This window comes from Pimephales promelas, chromosome 7, assembly GCF_988280905.1.
Source record: "Pimephales promelas chromosome 7, fPimPro1.hap1.1, whole genome shotgun sequence".
NCBI lineage: Eukaryota > Metazoa > Chordata > Actinopteri > Cypriniformes > Leuciscidae > Pimephales > Pimephales promelas.
This window is the reverse complement of record NC_142775.1, coordinates 31,715,711-31,735,256: the sequence shown is the minus strand read 5'-3', so window position 1 is coordinate 31,735,256 and position 19,546 is coordinate 31,715,711. Positions and strand designations below refer to the sequence as shown.

At 36.3% G+C, this 19,546-nt stretch overlaps 1 protein-coding gene across 2 annotated transcripts in view; it reads left to right on the top strand.

Moving 5' to 3' along the window:
- The window catches only part of col4a1 (collagen, type IV, alpha 1), a 61,822-nt gene that overhangs the window by 20,978 nt on the left and 21,298 nt on the right, over positions 1 to 19,546 (top strand). Inside the window, exons 1-3 of one of the 2 annotated variants that reach the window (XM_039683586.2) lie at positions 3,030 to 3,050; positions 18,158 to 18,217; positions 18,601 to 18,690. In XM_039683586.2, the coding sequence (XP_039539520.2) occupies positions 3,045 to 3,050; positions 18,158 to 18,217; positions 18,601 to 18,690 (156 nt within the window). In that variant the 5' untranslated portion in view covers positions 3,030 to 3,044. Of the gene's footprint in view, positions 1 to 3,029; positions 3,051 to 18,157; positions 18,218 to 18,600; positions 18,691 to 19,546 lie in introns of those variants that run through there. The other variant, XM_089133337.1, reaches the window with a different exon arrangement.

Genomic DNA, 19,546 nt, shown 5'->3' with positions numbered 1-19,546 from the left:
TGACCTCCCACTCTTTCATCCAGCTTTAGTTTTATTTGTCATTTTCTTTTACATTTTCTTTTAATTTGCAGTAAATAAACCATTGGTGACCTCTGACACCCACTCTGTTTTTCACCTCTGAGGCAGTGGAGGAAGAAACCTTCAAAACACAGAAGCTGGATTTTTTTTTTAACCAGTTGGACACGTATCAGACTGAAACGAGACACAGATGTTATTTTAATTATTAAACCTGAAGCCCGTCTGACATCCAGCCCTAAATATAGAGCAGAGAAACTGTGTCTATTCCAAAAATGCAATGACCTGATGTTTCATTCCAGTCCTTCCTGATCTGTTCAGGACATCAAGTGTGGAGATTTCCTGTCTCAAACACAATGCAGGGTTATTGTTAGCTTACACATGATCTGAGGGAAAGACATGGCATTTGACTAAGCAAGTCATGATATTCTTGACTTTAGTTCACTCTTATGCTTTACCTTTGGAAAAAGATAAAGAAAATGCTATTCCTCAGTTATTTAGATGCAGATATTTTTGAGTTACTGTAATACAGGGGTGCTTACATTTGTCATGTGTGTATGTACAAGTTTAGGCATTGCAATTGCAACGGAAGCAAGCTAGTAAGAGCTGTATGTGTAAACCTCACTCCCCTGGCCTCAAGTGCAGCAAAAACGCAGGTTCGAATCCCGCTCGGAGCAGGTCAAGTTTGGCCGGTTACATTTGGTGCTGTGTCCCGGTTGGGAAGTGAGATTTAGGGGGTGAGTGTAATGGAAGAAACCTAGTAAGATCTGTGCGAGTAAACCTCACTCCCCAGGCCTCAAGTGCAGCAGTGCTTTGAAACAGTCCATATTGTTAAAAGCGCTATATACTGTAAATAAAGGTGATATGACAACAGCGTTTTGGGTGGCTGAAAACGCAAACGTTTTAAAATGGGTTTCAAAATGCTACTTATAAGAGTTTCAAAAAGTTAAACAAGACAATGGTCATGCATATACGTATATGTTACTTCCAAGTCAAGTCAAAGTTTGAATCTCGCTTGAAGCAGGTCGAGTAGAACCAGTTACACAATGTTTAAGCGCCTTGACTCTTTGTATCACCTCTGTGATCATGAAAACCAACAGAAAGCATTTCCTAACCTTTCATCTGCATTTTTTTTTTTCTCTTGAGGCCCGAAAGCAAATGCCAAACACTTTTACGGACCACAGACTCATGCTAGATTATGTCCAAAGATATTTTTTGTTTGGATTTCCTGCATGTTTTGATGTTGTTTAAGAATGGAATATAGATTTTTTTATACATTAACTTAAAACAAAATATGAGATTAATATTGTAATAAAATATTTTTAGGAAACTGAAAGCACTATCTAATCTAGAAAACAGCCATCCTAGGCCTATCTTCTGTCCTTTCATATTCAGTGAAGAATACATCTATGTCCTGCAAAATCTTCTCACCCCTGTTTAGGACCACGTCTCTATTTACAAGCAGCTTTACAAGGTTTATTACATCCAAATTAAACAGAGAGGACTGCCTCTGAATTCTTGTCTTTTCTTAGCTTTGTGCTCTCTGTCCACTGCCTTTCTCTCTTCTCACGTTTCAGGCATTTACTCCTGTTTTTAGAGTCTGACTCTTTGCTCTTGTTCTATTGGGATTTCACTGTGAATTTTCTCAGAGACTTGCACTTTCCCACAAGAACAAGGACAATATTTTGTACAATAAATCAGATTAAGTTTACCACCCTCTCTTTGAAACATAGCAGAATATGGAGCACCTCCAAACGTCCATGTGCCTTAGATTATTGCATTAGCAGGAATTCTCATCCATGCAGTTTCATTATAAACACAGGGTCATGTCTAGTTTATCTATTGATGTTTATGACACAGACGGTATCTGTGTCAGGGTTGCATGCAGTTAAAATTCCATGAATGATGCGTGACGCAGAATGAATGATGATTATATACTTTAATTAAGAGCTAACACTACACAAGAACCTCACATGTTAATGTAGAACACTAAACTTAGAACACTAAACTGAACAAACAGAGGGCTTCAATACACAGGGCCAGAGGATTAACAGAACAGGGATTATCATAAGCATGACTCCACATTTACTAGATCTCTCATTAACACAACATCAATGCAGTATCTTGAATGCGCTCACATATCCATGCAAAACATGAGATGCTTGATTGGAGATGCAACATTATGGAGTAATAGATATAATGGGGAATATAATGATCTACTTTATAATGATCATAACTTTTAAGTATTCTTTGATTTGATAATAATATATGATCTGCAAGTACAGTTTTTTTTTTAAATTTACTTAGAAGATTTGATGTTCACAACAATAAATTCATACAAGTTTGGAATGACATGAGGGTGAGTAGGCTAAATACAGACCTTTTGCTGATCTGTGGGAGGTTTTATCAGGTTTGGGAGGTTTAATTATAGTGTTCATTTCAGAGTAGCATCTGAAATAAACACTATAATTGCTTTTAAAAGTTTTGCAATCCAGTTCAAACAAACACCTCTTTTTGGAACCCATCTCAAATTGTAATACAAATCACACTGTAATTTTAATCTATGTACAAACCTTTATGCAAATCTTTCTCTTTTGAACTATATTTTTTTTTTTGTTTTGCCGTGCCTATTTTGAATGCTAGACATATCTATTTCATATTGCATTGCCAATGTAATAATGTGAGTTATGAATTTGTCTTAGGGGGCTTTCACAATAGCACCTTTGGTGGTTGGTTTGGATGATATGAATGCTGTTTTCCGAACTTGCAGTACCCAAATCCGCCTTAAAAGGATGGTCTGGGGAACGGTTCATGTGAACTCCGGTACAGTTCGTTGCTGATTGCTGAGCGCAATCGTACTAATCCGCGGAAGTGAACCACTATTGATGATGTATTATTTGATCAAACCTAAGGTTCAAAAACCAAAAAAGGCTTTAAACGTGATGTGAGCAATGCTATAGACCTTATGTAGCTCTTCCTCTTAGCACTGCACAGGTTGTGTTCCTTTTTCTGGATTGTGTTTACACAGCATGACGGTAAGATTTTACGAAATTATGAATGAACCTCTCATTTTAAAATCATTCCGCTCTACTGACATGTTGTTGTGACATCCGCTTAAACATTATCAAACATGACTTTCATTATTTCTACAATAAGTAAATCCACTTCACCAGCTAATTCGACAACAATGCCATAGACATATACAGAGTTACAGCAAAACGAAAGTTCAACAGAAATTTCTAAAGATGGCTGCATAGGTCAAAAGGGCTATCGTCAAAGCAACATGTGTAAACAGCTGCTGCTTTGATAATGTAAATACACTGCGGTTCAAACCAAAGTAAAATAATGTGAACAAATCCAGCAGGGGGAGTGGGGAACATTTGAACTCGGGTGCACCATGTGGTTTTGGTAAAAGTTTGACACTGCCTTCATGAGCATGAGGTAGCTGTGCTTGTGACAGATTGCTATTAGTCATTGTTTGATAAGTTTTGGACAGAAGGAAATAGCAATATCCTCTTAAGGCAGGGAAACCCCTCCATGGCTGGAGCATTAGTGTGGGAGTTCCTTCCTTTTTGTGGGTCTGGTTGGCCTCCTACGCACAACAGAATAAGATGAGAAGAGGCTGTGTGAGAGAGAGAGAAAGATAGAGTTTTCTATGTTCCTCATTGGTACATATTACGTCTTTCACAATATATTGCATTTACATATTTTACCCAAAGCAACTTACAACGCAATATTACACATTTTTATAGCTTGTGCATTCTGGGAATCGATCCGATAACATTGGCATTACTAGCACCATTCTCTATTCTCTACTGTATATTAAATGAATTAAGAAAATCAAATATATAATAAATAACACTCATGTAAAATATTTGTGTACCATGTATTTTGATGCTTATTATATTATATTATTATATTATATTCACAATGTATTATGTGATTGGCATAACATAAAGGATATATGTTATGCATAGAACAGCCTTTGCATCTGGAGCACGTTCGCCTATACGTATAGAGGCGAAATCTTAAAAACACATTTATCCACACCGATGACGAGAGTCAACATTGGACGTGCACAGGACATGGTTAAGGGTCAGTGTACTGACAGGTTAACCTGTAGACATTGAACAAATAGTTCCCAGGCTGGATGTTGCCCCTTAGAGGTCATGCAACAGCTGAAAAATTATGGATTTGAATGTCATAAAGTAAACCTCCCCTGCATCTTCACAGAATGTGTTCTTCAGAAAATGTGCTGGAATACGAGATGGAATGTGTTGCTGATTTTATGTTAATAAGCAAGATGTTTTATTTCCAGCATAAATACTTAGACATGCAAGAATGTCATGAGAGACAGTCTATTCCTCTCAGAGACACTTTTATTGGTTCCTTTTGAACATAGCGGCAGCTGCTGACAGCCTTCGCACTCTTGTCACTTTTTAGAGCTTTAGATTGTGTCCTAATGGAGTCATGACATGGTCCACCGAAAGTTCTGTCGTCATTTTGGCAGTGCTGGTGGATGGTGGATGTAGCCCTTGTCCTTTTAAAACATTCAGCGTTTAGGCTTCTGACTCTCTATGATTTTCCCTTTTCTGATGGCTAAGTTCTGATTTGCATATAAAATATGAGTGACTGTTGTTATTGTTAACTAAAAGTAAAACTTAAACTAATAAACATAATTTGTATTATTTGAAATTTAAGGTAAAAATATTAAATGTAAAACTTAAATGAAAATTATTGACAGCTATCTGAAATAAAGTTAAAGTATTCAAATGAGTAAAACTAAAATAAACGTAAATTAAATCTAAAATTAAAATGGACTAAAAGTAAAGAGTAAAATGAAAAGCTAAAAATATAAGCTAATTCAAAATGGTAATAAATACTTCAATCATAAATAAATATATTTTTATACAAACACAACACTGAGTTCATATGGAGTTATTCTCTGCTGCATGAGACCAAAGTTTTGATGTGCTGGTTTAATCTGTAATATTCAGACATGTTCACTCAAATCAACCCTACAGAAAAGTCCTGACAGAAAACAAAATGCCCCTTGATCTGAGCAGGGTCATGTGAAAAGCAAAGAATAGCACTTATAGAAAGTGAACTGATACATTTTTTGTCAGCCCCCTGGCTTCCAGCAATTAAAGTGTGTTTTTAATTCCACTGAGAACTGAGCGAGACAAAATGCACTACAGAACATCTGGAGTATGTTAAAAAGTGATTGTTTTTGTTGTTGCCATGAATTCCTGATTTTTTCATTACGGTATACAGTATATAGCCCATGCTTACATGCAGCATAAAAAAAACAAAAGGCAGTGGCACACAATAGTAAAATATAAGATGGGGCCCCGCCCACAAGCTGTGATGTCATGATTTTAACATCTTTTGTCTTCTTTCTGAATTTTTGTCATTTGATAGTTTGAATCTTGCCGTTGTCAATTAGTGCCTGTCTTGTTCTTTTGGCTACATAATTATTTATCTACTGTTAGAGTGAACATCTGCATACTAAATGCATGATATATGTGTGTCTGAGTTCATCTAATATGTGAATTATTTGGTTTTATTTGAAAAAGAGCTGCATGCTGAATGTGCTCTGGTGTAATTCTATGGTTTCAACAGCCCTGACAAATAAATAATGTGACATCCAGCTTAACATTGTTATAGGGTAATTCCACCAGTGGAGGTATTGCAAGTGGGTCATGTATTGTAAAATAGTATCATAAATTTCTAATTTGGGTCCGTCTTGGCCGATAAAAGGCTTTTAGTGCTTGTGAATTGTAGACAACAATCCCCATAGTGCATTGCAATGCTCAGCTCCGCAGGCCACTCCTACTACTCCGCCCATTAATATAGACTAGAGTTGAGCTCCACTCTACGATACCGCCTGAAAATCATTTCGCACAATGAAATCAGATAATGAGCGCTAATATAATATGATGACATAAGAGCGTCAAGGCGGCGCCCCCGCCATCAGTCAGTGGATTGGCGTGATTCTATATGAGCTTCAGAAAATCGGCACACTTACTCTGACGCATAATTTTACATGTGAAATGCAGCCAAACCTTGGAGCATTTTGTCTTCGGCATCTTCATTAATCCCCTCGCTATCAGACGTTCCTGGATTCTCCCGCATATAAATAATGGCTCCCTAATGCCTGCAAATTAGTTAAAATCTCCCGGAATCTAAAATCTGGCACTGATCTGTGATAGGTCTGTTAGCGCGTTAGGCCCAACCCCCTATGGGCGGATTTGAAAGGGTGTGTTCTAGTGCTTATTGTCTTTACAGAAATCCCCCCCTCTTACACTTCCTCCTACAATGACGTAAAATGACGATTTTTTGCGTCGTTGTAGGAGGAAGTGAAAAAGGAAAATGAGAGAGTGTTGCATGAGCATTCAATAGTATAGGCCACTGCACACTGAGTCCGAAATTCGCATCCGAAATTTTCGCACGTTAAAAAAAAAATTCGACCTCACGTTATGTCAGTCATGCTTGCACACCGCCTCCGAAACTTTCGTCCGTCATAAAATTAATCGGATCGGGTTCGATTTTCTGCATTTTTCGCATCCAGAGCCAGCATTTTGAGAGGTCTTTTGACAATTCAGGGCCGGGGGGAGCTCGTCCTCACATCATTGCACATATGCGCCGTGCTTTCAGTTTCGGTTTTCAATTCGATCAAGTGTTTATGTTCTCTTCTCTATATTGGATTATGAAATTAATAAACCTCCCCTTTCAATCAGATTGAAATTTAGGATCGAATAAGGTGTGGTTGAGCAGCCTATTCGATAACTAATGTATTATTTGGGCACAATATATACACAATATATACACAATAACAGCCTAGCTGTTCTGTCTGCCCAGCGCTTCCAACGGGCCGCGCGCGGGTGTGTGTTTGTGTGTGTGTGTCCATACCTGGTCCATACCAGACACACAGCCAGTCTCCGTTCAGGATCGATTGGTTCACGGAAATTGGTGGTCTTGTTTTTAATATGTGGCTCCAGAATCGCTAGCAAAGCATCGAACTGTTCCACTGACATTCAGAGGTAAATTTTGAATCGCTCAGGATAAATTCGCAACTCCTTGATAAGGTGGAACTCTCCTGTCTCGGCGCAATTTCAGGATTGGATGGACGTAATATTTTCTCTTTTTTTCTCTTTTCAATAAGAGAGAGGGCAAAAATCATCCTCACTGCTTGACGAATCCATTTGGTATTTTTGCGTTTTTTCCCCGCAAACGTTTAATAAATACGCAACGGACTCGGTGTGCAAGGTTTCTATGCGTGACAAATTTTTAGGCTGACGAACACGAAAATACGCATACGAAAATTTCGTACTCAGTGTGCAATGGCCTTATGACTGGATTTCTAACAATGGAAATATTAGTGCAAATGGGTGGAGTGTCCCTTTAAAACTATTTTAAGAAAAACACTGCATCTTGAGTGTAAATGCCAATGTTTATATGCCAATGTTATTTACATATATAGTTTTAATGTCTGACAACAACTAATGTGGTTTCATTTTAAACATGTAGAAGATGTGGCATGATTAATGCATTAGTCCCGTATAAACCATGTGCACAACACACAATGGGGTATTCTGTCATTGTTGACTGATGAAGTCATTCCCAGTCTCCTCAGGGGGATTCAGGCCTGAGTAGGACAATGCATGTGGACAGTCTGATGAAGGAATGCTTAGCCTATGCCCTATGCTTTCAAAGGCTTGTGAATGTGTACATGTAAAAACAATGGAACATTGAATGGCTGTGCATGTTTCATGTAGGCGGCTGTGAGAAAAGCCCTTTCTGACCACACTGCTAGAATGCCAAGAGCGGATCACAGCACAGATGTGCACAGATGATTATAACAATGCCGAAAATGTGGAGTAGCGATTTCATCTAAAAATGGGATGATCCCAAAAGCTGAATCACCAGATTTCCTTCTATTCTCCTTGCTTTAGAGACCTTTTCCTCACTGGTGGTTCTCTTGGCTGCAGTAGCAGATTCAGATAAGAGTCTTTTGTCAAGCACTGAGACATATGCTACTGCAATGAATCAGGATTGGTCAGGAAACCAATGCTTCCGGTTAATATCGGATGTTACAATCAAGTATAGAACAATTGTGGAAGCAGTGGCAGAAAGCATCCTTAGAAAATTTTTAATGCAAGCTGTTTAACCCAACCTATAAAACTTGCTGCGCATATTTGATACACACATTTACAAGGCCTTCTAAAGCATCAACAATATCAAACCTTTCATGAAAAATCGGTTGTTTATAATATGCTAAAGTAATGACTATATCATATATAAAATAAAGATTTTCTAGACAAAAGTGTTAAGATTAACTTGAAAAAAATATTAGGCTTTTAAGGAACATTCATTTTGTTCATCCCTCAATGATTATTGTATTACATTGCATCATATGTTTTCCCCCACAAATAAAATACATATTTTATTCTCAGTTTGGGCCTCTGAAAAAAAAAAAATGTAGGTGTTTTTTTTTTCCTCATCAAATATGAGCTCATTATACAATATGAGCCTTAAAAACCTTTTTTGGAGTATTAATGATTTTTTAGAGTATTAATGAAAAACTGTACTCATCAAGCCATTTCATGGCGTCTTTAACATGAGAAACTAAATGGGCCTATATTTTACAAGAACGAAGCATGTAACTCAGTTGTGTGAATCAGTCAAAAACTTAACTGGAACAAACACATATGATTTTTTTCTTCTTTAAATCAAAGGTGATGAAACGTCATTCCAGCTCAAATCACTTCACACAACGGTCATGCTTCATGGTCACTTCAGTCCTGCTTCTCCATATTAGGAGCATGGCCTCACTCTCTAAACTCTCACTGTTACTTTTATGGGCAGTTTTAGTGTTTCACAGCCTCAGTTTCCACCTTAAATCTAAAATGTTGCACTTATCTTTTCCACACTAATGACATCTTTAGCAGAGCCCTGTTTAACACTATCTTAACGGCCTCCATATGGCAACTGTAATCAGAGGTCTGTTGACAGGAATGTCATGCAGCAAGCCTGATTTTCTGTTATGGTGTGTGAGAGATTAAGACCGGACGTTCTCAAATCCGTTTGCAAATATCAATGTATCGAACGTACATTTTATCGCTGTGTTTCTCTCAGTGCTTTTCTATCTGTATAGGAGGTGCTTTACAGATATGAGAAATATTGAATGTTGCAGTTGGCAGGGCACCAACAGGAAACCTTTTGTTTTAGTTGTTGTTGTTTTAGAAAACTAAAACAACAATACAGATAAACGGCAGACCCGATAAATCACCAAAGTAATCGGGCAATCAAGAAAGAGCCCTTACATGTTTAAAATGCAGGAAATATACACACTTGAATCGAGACACAAACACATGTTAAAATCAACCTATAAATCAGCTCAAATATCCTAAAATGTCTTTACACATTGAACACATTGAGAGAGGAGAAATTCATTTTTAAGGAATACTTCAAGTTAAAGTCATTTTCTCATTTTCTCAGTTTTTATCATTTTATACATTATACATACTAAAACATTAGTTAGGTTTAGTTAGTCATTTTAGTGAAATTCTTATTTGTTATTTTATTTCCGTTAACATGTACACTGTAAAAATGAATATTCTTTATCTAATCAATAAAATTGTGGCAACAGATTACAAGCAATATTATTTATTAAATTGAACAAATTAGAATTGAGTAATAGTTAATCAAATTAATATTCTAATTAATTCTAATTTGTACAATTTAATTAATAATATTGCTTGTAATATGTTGCCACAATTTTATTGATTAGATAAAGCATATTATTTTTTTCAGTGTATGTTCTTTCAAGCTACAGAAATGTACAATTGATATAAACTAAAAAAAAAAAAGATGCCTTTTTGTTATGTTGCTTTTATATTGAATGCTTGAACTACATATTGCATATTTTCATTTTGATGGAATTGGTTTAGGGCAGTCGTTCTCACTCAGTCTTCCTTTGTTCAAGAAAATGTTCAAAGGCCTTCTTATATAAGCTCATATCTTCCTCTGGCATTTCGGTTTTAGTAAAGAATGTGATATTTGGGATATAAAAGTTTGCTGAGGCCCTCTTGTTGAAAACCACTTGTTTTAGGAGATCAAGCTCAATCCAGATCTTTAATGAAATAGCTTTTAAATTTGAAATAGCTTTTAACAGGCAGTATGCAGAGGTTATGTTGAAATACTTGATAATTTGTCAAGGCTAGATTTGTGTGCTACTTTTTCCCAGACTTAGGGAAAAATATCAATTACAATATTTACTTATAACAGTAGCTTGTCATAACGAATCAATTGTGTTCTCCCAGTTAATACATTGGTGAATAATAATTGGTGAATATCTTTTTAGTGATACAGAGTTAGACTTAGGCCATGTTCACACAGCTGAAGAATACGGTTGTCAGAGCTGTATTTGGTTATGTAGGTCCTTATTATGGTTACGTTCACAAGCACATTCGATTACCGAACCTACACCCATAAACTTTCAAGACTCACAGCATGTACTGTGTACCGTCTGTTGCGACTTTTCATGACTGAGATCAGTTTTGTGTGTGTGACTCAAATCAGTTTTGTGTGTGACTCAAATCTTCCGCTTTTCACCCAGATATAGCCTAAACGCTGCTCTTGGTTAATGCAGATTTGATGGATAAACCTAAAGCTTGATTGGACTTGTGTTAAAAGTGATAGGACTTTGCAGTTTTATGGACGTCACCATCTTTTTCAATATCACTTTGGTCACTGTCACTATATGATTACATAAGTGAATATGGGCTTGACTCCTGTTGTATGTTCATAATTCGAGATGATACTGTTAGTTACTGTGAACGGGACATTTCGTGACTCACATCTGTTAATGTGGTTGTCAATCCCAAACACAAAACAGTGTGAACGTAACCTTAAATGCATTCTGCTCAGGTTATAAATCTGAGATTCACTAATACTATTAACAAGAAAAGTTACAAAATTTAGGCCATATGCAGAGGTATAAAGTGCAGTGGTCAGAAAGTAAAAGGCCAGCATGTTTATTCAATGAACTCAGTCAGCTGATTTCACTAATTAGTTCTATCTCCTGGATGATAAACTGTGCTAATTAGCAAATCCAGGTGATTGGAACAAAATACTGAGGTGGACTTTTACTTTCTGAACCTGGACTTTACACCTTTGGCTATATGATGTGGATTCTTAACTGTTAGTTTGACTGGAAAGCTGGTCTCATCCTTCTTTCTGCTGTCTTCCTTTTTTCCACTGCTGTATCCTGTCAAATAGAAAGGCCAGCATGACACATGACACATGCTGTTTCTCTCTCTCTCTCTCTCTCTCTCTCTCTCTCTCTCTCTCTCTCTCTCTCTCTCTCTCTCTCTCTCTCTCTCTCTCTCTCTCTCTCTCTCTCTCTCTCTCTCTCTCTCTCTCTCTCTCTCTCTCCCTCTCTCTCTCCCTCTCTCTCTTACATACGCATTAGACCTTACATCTGTCTTTCACACTGTTTCAGAAAGACTATGTTGGCTTCTCACTGTTGAAATTCACATGGAAGGAAGCCAAACTGACAGAATCCACCCAAACTGTTTGTACCTCAAGGATTTAGGGGCTTAATTTCACAATCTTTTGACTATGTAACACTCCCCTTCTCTTGCTTTTTGTACTCATTAAGTTAAAATACCGAGAGCAGCCTCAAAGTGGCCTCTAAATGCTCCCTCCTAAAACACTCTCCCTGCACATTTTAATCTAATGTGTACTTTCCACTCCTCCTTCACCTTTTTCATCTTTATCTGCTTGATTTTACAATAACATGCAGAATGTCTTCAGACTCCGAAGAGCACGTACACATGCTGATTTGTTCTTTTTGTTGTTGTTGTTGTCTAAAATAGATGTTCAAACAGCTTTTTGATCATTTACCCACCAGTTCAACCCATTCAGGCTGATATGCGGATTTTTTTGAGTAGGCTATATCTGAACTTTCTTAGATTAATATACATCAGTCTGAGAGGCAAAATGACATAAGACATTAAGTGTTGTTGAAACAAAATGAAATGATTATAAGCTTAACCCTAAAGTGCTGTTCAGTCATATTAAAGGGATAGTTCACTTTGAAATTAATTATTGATATGTTTTAGCTTACCTCAAGGGCATCCAAGATGTAGGTGTCTTTGTTTCCACAGTATTTACAATTTTGATATTTTTAGGTCAAACCGTTCTTGTCTGTCAGTCATATAATGGAGGTTTATGGGGTCAAAGAGCATGCACAGAGAAGTCCAAATTAAACATGATTTAATGACTCGCAAATGTAAGTACACATTGATGGCCTAAGACAAGAAACGAGCGGTTTGTGTGAGAAAACGAACAGCATTTATATTGTTTTTACCTCTTGTAAGCATAGCCACATCCAACTGATCTGAAGGTATTGTAGGTTATATGTGAGGAAGTTTTTTTTTTTTTTTTTTTTTTCCAATATTAGAATGTCTGTTTTCTCAGAGTTAAGTAAATTACTAGTCATCCAGTTTTTTTTTTGTTTTTTTTTTATATCAGCTATGCTTTCTGTTAATTTTGTGAATTGGTAAGTGTCATCAGGGTGTGATGTATATTGATTTAGGAAAGACCTAATGTATATTGATTTAGGAAAGTTCACATATTCTTTGGGACATCTATGAGAACACACAATGCGTTCAAGAAAAACAAATGTTAGAAATGGAAATTGGCATACACCCATCAAAATAAGCAATTCAAATCAGTTAATTTCAATTGATTAATTATTTGTTTCCATGCATTCGTGGAATATAAATCAGTCCAATGTTTATCTTTCTGCCTCAAACAGTCTGAAAATCATAACTCATTCAGAAATACATGTTTAATATACAATCGGTCCAAGCCTGAAACCAATCACCAGTCATTCCTTTCCAAAATTCCTATGGCCTACCTCACAGAACTATTAACAGTCTATAAACCAGTCAGAACCCTGCACTCCTCTGAATACACCTCTTTGGTGACTCCTAAGTTCAAATGTAAGAAGTTTGGAGGTCGGTCATTCACTGTGGAATGCACTTCAACATCACCTATATACAGTATAAGTATTACTATGCTGAGTACTTTTAAATTGCAGTAGAAAACACATCTATTTAGACAAGCTTTTAACATCTAGCTTCCGTCTCGATTCAATTGCCAATTATGTACACTTATGTTTTTATATATAGCGCCTTGTGCACCTTTTGGCTGTTGTAAGGCACTTTACAAAATAAATTACTATTTTATTTTTATTTTTTGCAAATTAATTCTAAAAGCCAAAGAAACTACATTAAAGCAGCACTATGTAATTTTTTCAACATTTATAATATTACTATAGGTTGAATGACAGGTCTGCCATAGCCTGACGGTGTCTGTATTGCTTTTACTGGCACTATGTAACTTCGGGGTGCGGGTAGGAACCCGAGCACAAAAAGAACTACAAAATTTGACTGCTTTATGGCATACATCACTTCCTCCACTCTCGGGGGACCCTGAGAGCAAAATTTTAAAAGTAACATAATGCTGCTTTAAGGCTTACAAAAAGCCTTCTTTCACACTGAGGGTGTTAAATATCTCACTTTTGTACTGCTTTTAACCCAGCACAAAAGTAAAGGTGAGGACAAGTTGTGTCTTTGTGTTTTCACGCCTGATTCATTTTTCACACTTTCATGGGTTGTTTGCTCTAAGAGCAATGCCTAGACAACACAACAAGAGAGATGGTTTATGTATCACTGGCCAAACACAAAATCTCGCGATAATGTCTTTGAAAGCAAGGACATTTAAGCAATCACATCTACGTATAAAAACATCCATATTAAGAGTTTTATCAGCACTCTTGTCTGCTTTTGCTATTTTTCTGGTCAAGTCATGTTTGGGTTTGTTGGGATGCAAGACTGACCTGGTAAGGAAAAACAAAATCCCCCATTTCAAAGCAGTTCCCCTGCTGTGTTGATCCAGGCTGCAGATTAGCTGTGGTCTGAACTAGGCAATAGTCATAACAGGATCTCCGAGTGCTAAAATATACGTTAGAATGATAAAGCAACTTATACACACGTGCGTAGATCACAGAAAAGAGAAGATAAGGGAGAGTCTTTTAAAATGAAGACAAAACTATAGATTCCAGAAACTAACTTCAGATACAATGTTTCCACTTTAGACATTCTGTTGACTAAGTAATTTTGCAACTACTTGTCAACTAACTCTCATTAGAGTACTAGTAGACTGTAATAGACTGTTAGGTTAGGTGTTAAGGTTCAGGTTTGTAGAATAAGTTGGTATGTAGTTACAAAGTTATTTATTGAAGTAGTCTGTTTGAGGACCATCAAAATAAAGTGTTAGCATATATATATATATATATATATATATATATATATATATATATAAACAGTCGGCTAATATACTGATGTCTAAAGTTATCTATAGTTAGTAGAATGTCTAAAGTTAAAAATGTCTAAAGTAAAAAAAAAGTGTTTCCCTAACTTTAAGTGGGACATACTCAACTTTCCAAAAGTATGGGGTCAGTATAATGATAATATTTTCAAATATTACTTCTTAAAATTGTGTAACACTATAAATGTCTTTAACGTCACTTTTGATCAATTTAATTTGTCATTGCTGAGTAAATGTCACAGGTGATAGTATAGAAGTAGCGCACAAAGACGAAGGAATCAGAAAATTGTCTTTAATTTATAAAGCTCACAGGGCAAATTACTCATGTTAACTTTAACGAAGACAGGAAAAAGAATGCAGGAACACAAGGAGTATAATACTAAACCAAAAGAGGAACTAATGAGCTAATTAATGAGACAACAGGTAAATGGGATAGATACACTGGGAAACTGGGTCAAAAGACAGGACCAGGAAAAACAGAACCAAAACACAGCATGTACTGTAACAGTAATCGTATCAATTACGTGAGCACTGTCCCATATGTAATATGCAATTCTTTAATTTAAAATACTTAATCAAATTAAATAAAATGAAGTATATATATATATTTTTTTTTATGAACTAAACATATACTGTACATAAATAAATCAGTTCCACTTTATTTTGATGGTCCCTTTAACACATAACACTATATACTATAACACTGCACCTACATATCTACTAGCTCTCATTAGAGAGTTAGTAGAGTGTTAGTAGACTGGTAGGATAAGGGTTAAAATAAGTTGACATGTAGTTGCAAAGCTACCCATAGTCAGTACAATGTCTGTTAGGGGAGCATCACAATAAAGAGTTGTCATATTATATAGACCATTTATGAATACTCTGATGAGAGTTAGTTGACATGTTGCAAAGTTACTTATAGTCAACAGAATGTTCAAAAGAGACAATCATAAATAAATAAATAAATAAATAAATATGTTTTAAAAAAAAATCCAGATTATGTTTCTCGGTTGTCATAGTTATATACATGTTTTACTTTTTTTCTAATTGAATGAATTCCTGCAATAACAGTGCTGTACACACATGTATTTTGAGATAGCAAATGTTAATAATCTTAACATTATTATAATAAGAAATGTTAATATTAAGATGTTTGTAGTATCAATTTAACAGATGACATTGATGACATTGCTGTTTTTTTTTTTAAATAGTTGGGTACAGCAAGAAACCGGCCCAATTTTCATACTAACATATTTAATAATGTTGACAACAAAAATGCTTTAAATTAGTTCTGAAATGCCAAGTATGGCTTGTTGCTGGAAAGTACCTACTTGTTTTAATAGACTGGCTGACTGTTAAGAAGTAGGTCAGCACTATGTTTAACTGTTCAAAAACAGGATAGTGTGTGTGAGTGTGTGTGTGTGTGTGAGAGAGTGGGCATTCCACTTACAAGACGTTCAGTTCCCTTGTAGAAAAAAGGGATATATTTTTGTCAGCTTGTCAGTGAATGGCTGGAAGAATGCCTCTCATTGGCACTGAGATTGCATTAGGGATGTCAGATCTCACATTATAGCCAGAACACAGTCTGTTCACATTCGGAAATTACACTCCAGGGATGGCGGGCTTTTTGTAGAAATGGCCAGAGTGTGTCACGCCAGAGCTGATATTTGAGACTAAAAGCGGTGTTTCTCATGGTCCTCAGCACCCACATGCTGATTCATTTAGGCCTTTAGGAGGGCTCACGGTGGGGGCAGTGCGGTCTCAGACCCGACCCCGGCAGCTGGTGATAGTCCCTGCCAGGCCTGCTTCTCCAGATGTGCAGACATTTGGCTGCCTGCCTCACACGTGAGTGGGAGAACGACTGCAACGATAGAAGGATGCGTGGAAGGAAGAAATGGTTTCCCAGGGTCCAGTATCATGCTTGGACCAGCTGTCCATCTAGAGATATAGAGAGAGGCCTTTATTAGGGTCTTAACTGTTGAACAGGTCTGTTAAATTCTTGGCCTGATGCCTCTGTTTGGATGTACAAGACCCTCTCCATGATGTCTGTAATCTTTCAGTATAGACCAAACACTCTGCATGCCAACTACTTGTTTTATCTCCTTGGTAACATACATATGTATACACTGTGTGTAGAGAGAGATAGTTATTGTACATGTTTTTTGTCATATTAATTTTCAGTGTTTACAACAGTTAGCTTGTAAAAACAGTAAATGTCTTGACTTGAGTTATTATACACAATTTTCATCTTACGTTCATCAAGTAATATTCCATATTTTTAGTACAATGCAGCAAGCTCTGTTGTGCCTTTATATCTTAAAAACGTTGGTACAATAATAACTCTTACATTTTCTGAAGTATGCATTATATGAAAGGGTTAGTTCACCCGAAAATGAAAACTCTGCCTTCAATTACTCACTCTCATGTCATTCCAAACCCATAATACCTTTGTTTAATTTCAAAACACATATGAAGATAATTCAGGAAGAAAAAAAACAGGTTTAATTTAGGCTTTCATTCACATATAAATATTAATCAGCAAAGAGCAAACATACATAGAACACTTACATTTGGTGAAGCTTAACCATTTAACCACATTCTTGCGGAAGATCAAATATGCTGCTCTGAGCCTTTTTGGTTTTTGTATGTCGTTTTTGAGCTTCCATTTACCAAATTGAATTGCTTTACATTCACTGATCAATATTTATATGTGAATAAAAGCCTAGATTAAATCTGTTCATCATAGAAAGTGATTGTGTAAATATCTTCATTTGTGTTCCAAAGATAAAAACCAGTCTAACATGACGGTGAGTAGTTAAAGCGATACTTTCACCCAAAAATGAAAAAAACTTTCATAATTTACTCACCCCCATGTTACTCTAAACTAGTATGAGTTTCTTTATTGTGTTGAACATAAAAGAAGATATTTGAAAGAAATAACCAGACAGTTGACTTCATTGACTTTCATTGTACTTTTATTTCCTATAATGGAAGTCAATGGGGCCACATCAACTGTTTGGTTACCCATATGAGAAAGAAACGCATACAGGTTTGAAACGTCTTGAGGGTGAGTAAATGGTTTTAATTTTTGGGTGAACTATCCCTTTAATGACAGATTTTTCATAGTGAAGAACACACCCTTTCCGGAATAAAAAAAAAAAGTTATTCTTTTAATTCATGCGTGGTGAATCAGGTCTATAGGTAAAATTCACAGGGACTGTAGTAAAACTTTCTGGGAACTGAACTCTCTCTCTTCTGGGTATAATGTGTAGAGTACCTTTGGCTAACCTACATAATGAAATGTGAAGTATACTAAACTAGATAATGTAACAGTCTACTTGACTTGAGACTGCATCTCTGTTATGAAAAAGTGTATTGCTGCAGACCCACAGATAATTAAGGTACAGAATTGTACTACTGGAATTGATTTCTGGACATTGTAATGCTATTTTTTCTGCAATTGTTATTGTTACCCCAACCCCCATTCCCTGACTCCTGTCCCACACACTATGCCACTGTAAATAAATATGAAATGATTTACATATACAGTATTCAAGCCATTGGAACATTCTGCCAGCGGTGACGCACTGGCCTAGTGTCAACCACCCTTGTGTCACCCCTGATTCAGTCCAAAGCTTTTGTCTTTCACAGGCATCTCCTTTAAGAACCTGGTGCCAATGTCGTGTGTTTACTGCTTCCTAGTGGTTCAGTGTGAAACTTGACATTTTCTTTCTTGCAGAGAGGATGCTCGAGGTCTTCATGTGGCGGATGTGACTGCAGTGGTGTTAAAGGCGCAAAGGTGAGTATGTTTTCCTGCACATCTCACCTGTTTTGCATACTGTTTCTTACATCTTAACTAGCACCTTGACCAAGTAGAAGAGGTCAAATTAGTTTTAGGAATTGAGGAGCGTGAAAGTAAAGATTAGAGTATAGGGATCAAGAAGTTATAAAAGAGTATATCGTTGAATATTGTAGTACAGCATGAACTGTATACACCCAACACAGTGATCACTTAAGTGTGTGCCATTCATTATATCTTTTATGTAGTTCATAATGTCAGAGCACTGATCCTACAATGAAGGATCTGTTGCGCCATCTTGTGGTGCTTTTTTGTTAACAGCACATACTCTGACATACAGTATTAGGTCATTGACATCATCACCATTTGTTATTCCTTATTAGGGTGAGGTTGGGCTTCCTGGTTTAATGGGCCATGTCGGATTTCCTGGATTGCAAGGTCACGAGGGCCCCCCAGGGCCAATGGGACCAAAGGTGAAGTACAATACTGATTTTTAAGTCATTTTAAAAGACTACTTGCAATTGATTTGCTTTAGTACCCTCATTTTCAGACCATAACCAAGTATCCGGTCAAAACTTCTAAACTGCCTAAAATGTCTTTTTTTGGGGGGGTTTTGTTTCTAATCTCAAAAGTCCTCATACATTCTATATGCATACTGCAATGCTTTGACGGTTCTTTGTAGATCTGCCTTCTTGCACATCACAATTGGTCGATTATGCACAATGCCTTCATGCTTTTGGTCAAACAACTTTTCTATCATCAACTTCAGAAAGCGGCACAGCAGATCCACATATCACATACACTCGTATTTACAGATTACAGCAAACCAACTGGAAACATGAGCTGCGTGTTGTCACTTCTCAGAACTCGCCACATTTAGTGATATTTAAACACCTAGCATGTGTGAAACTGGCCTAAAAAGTGCAGCACAGCTTCGCGTGAATTTATATACAGATTACAACGAGGTGCACACCTGAACAGAATGATTAATCAAATTAGTTACTATGACAACAACAGACTAGCGGGAACTAGAAAGAAGGAAAGAGTAAACAAACAAACTAGAAGTCTATGAAAATGAAATTAAGACAAATTAACAGAAAATGTGTTACAAATGCATTAGGTATCATGAACTAACAATAAACAATACTTATTTTAATACTTATACAATAATTCTTATTAGCATTTTAAATAAATGCTAATTTCTGAATGTAATAATTTTTTTATATCTAACAAGTTTTGTATATAGTATATACAGTATATCCAGAAGAATGGTTTGACAAATAACTAGATTTAATCATTTTATTTCAGTTTTTACCATTATAAGTAATA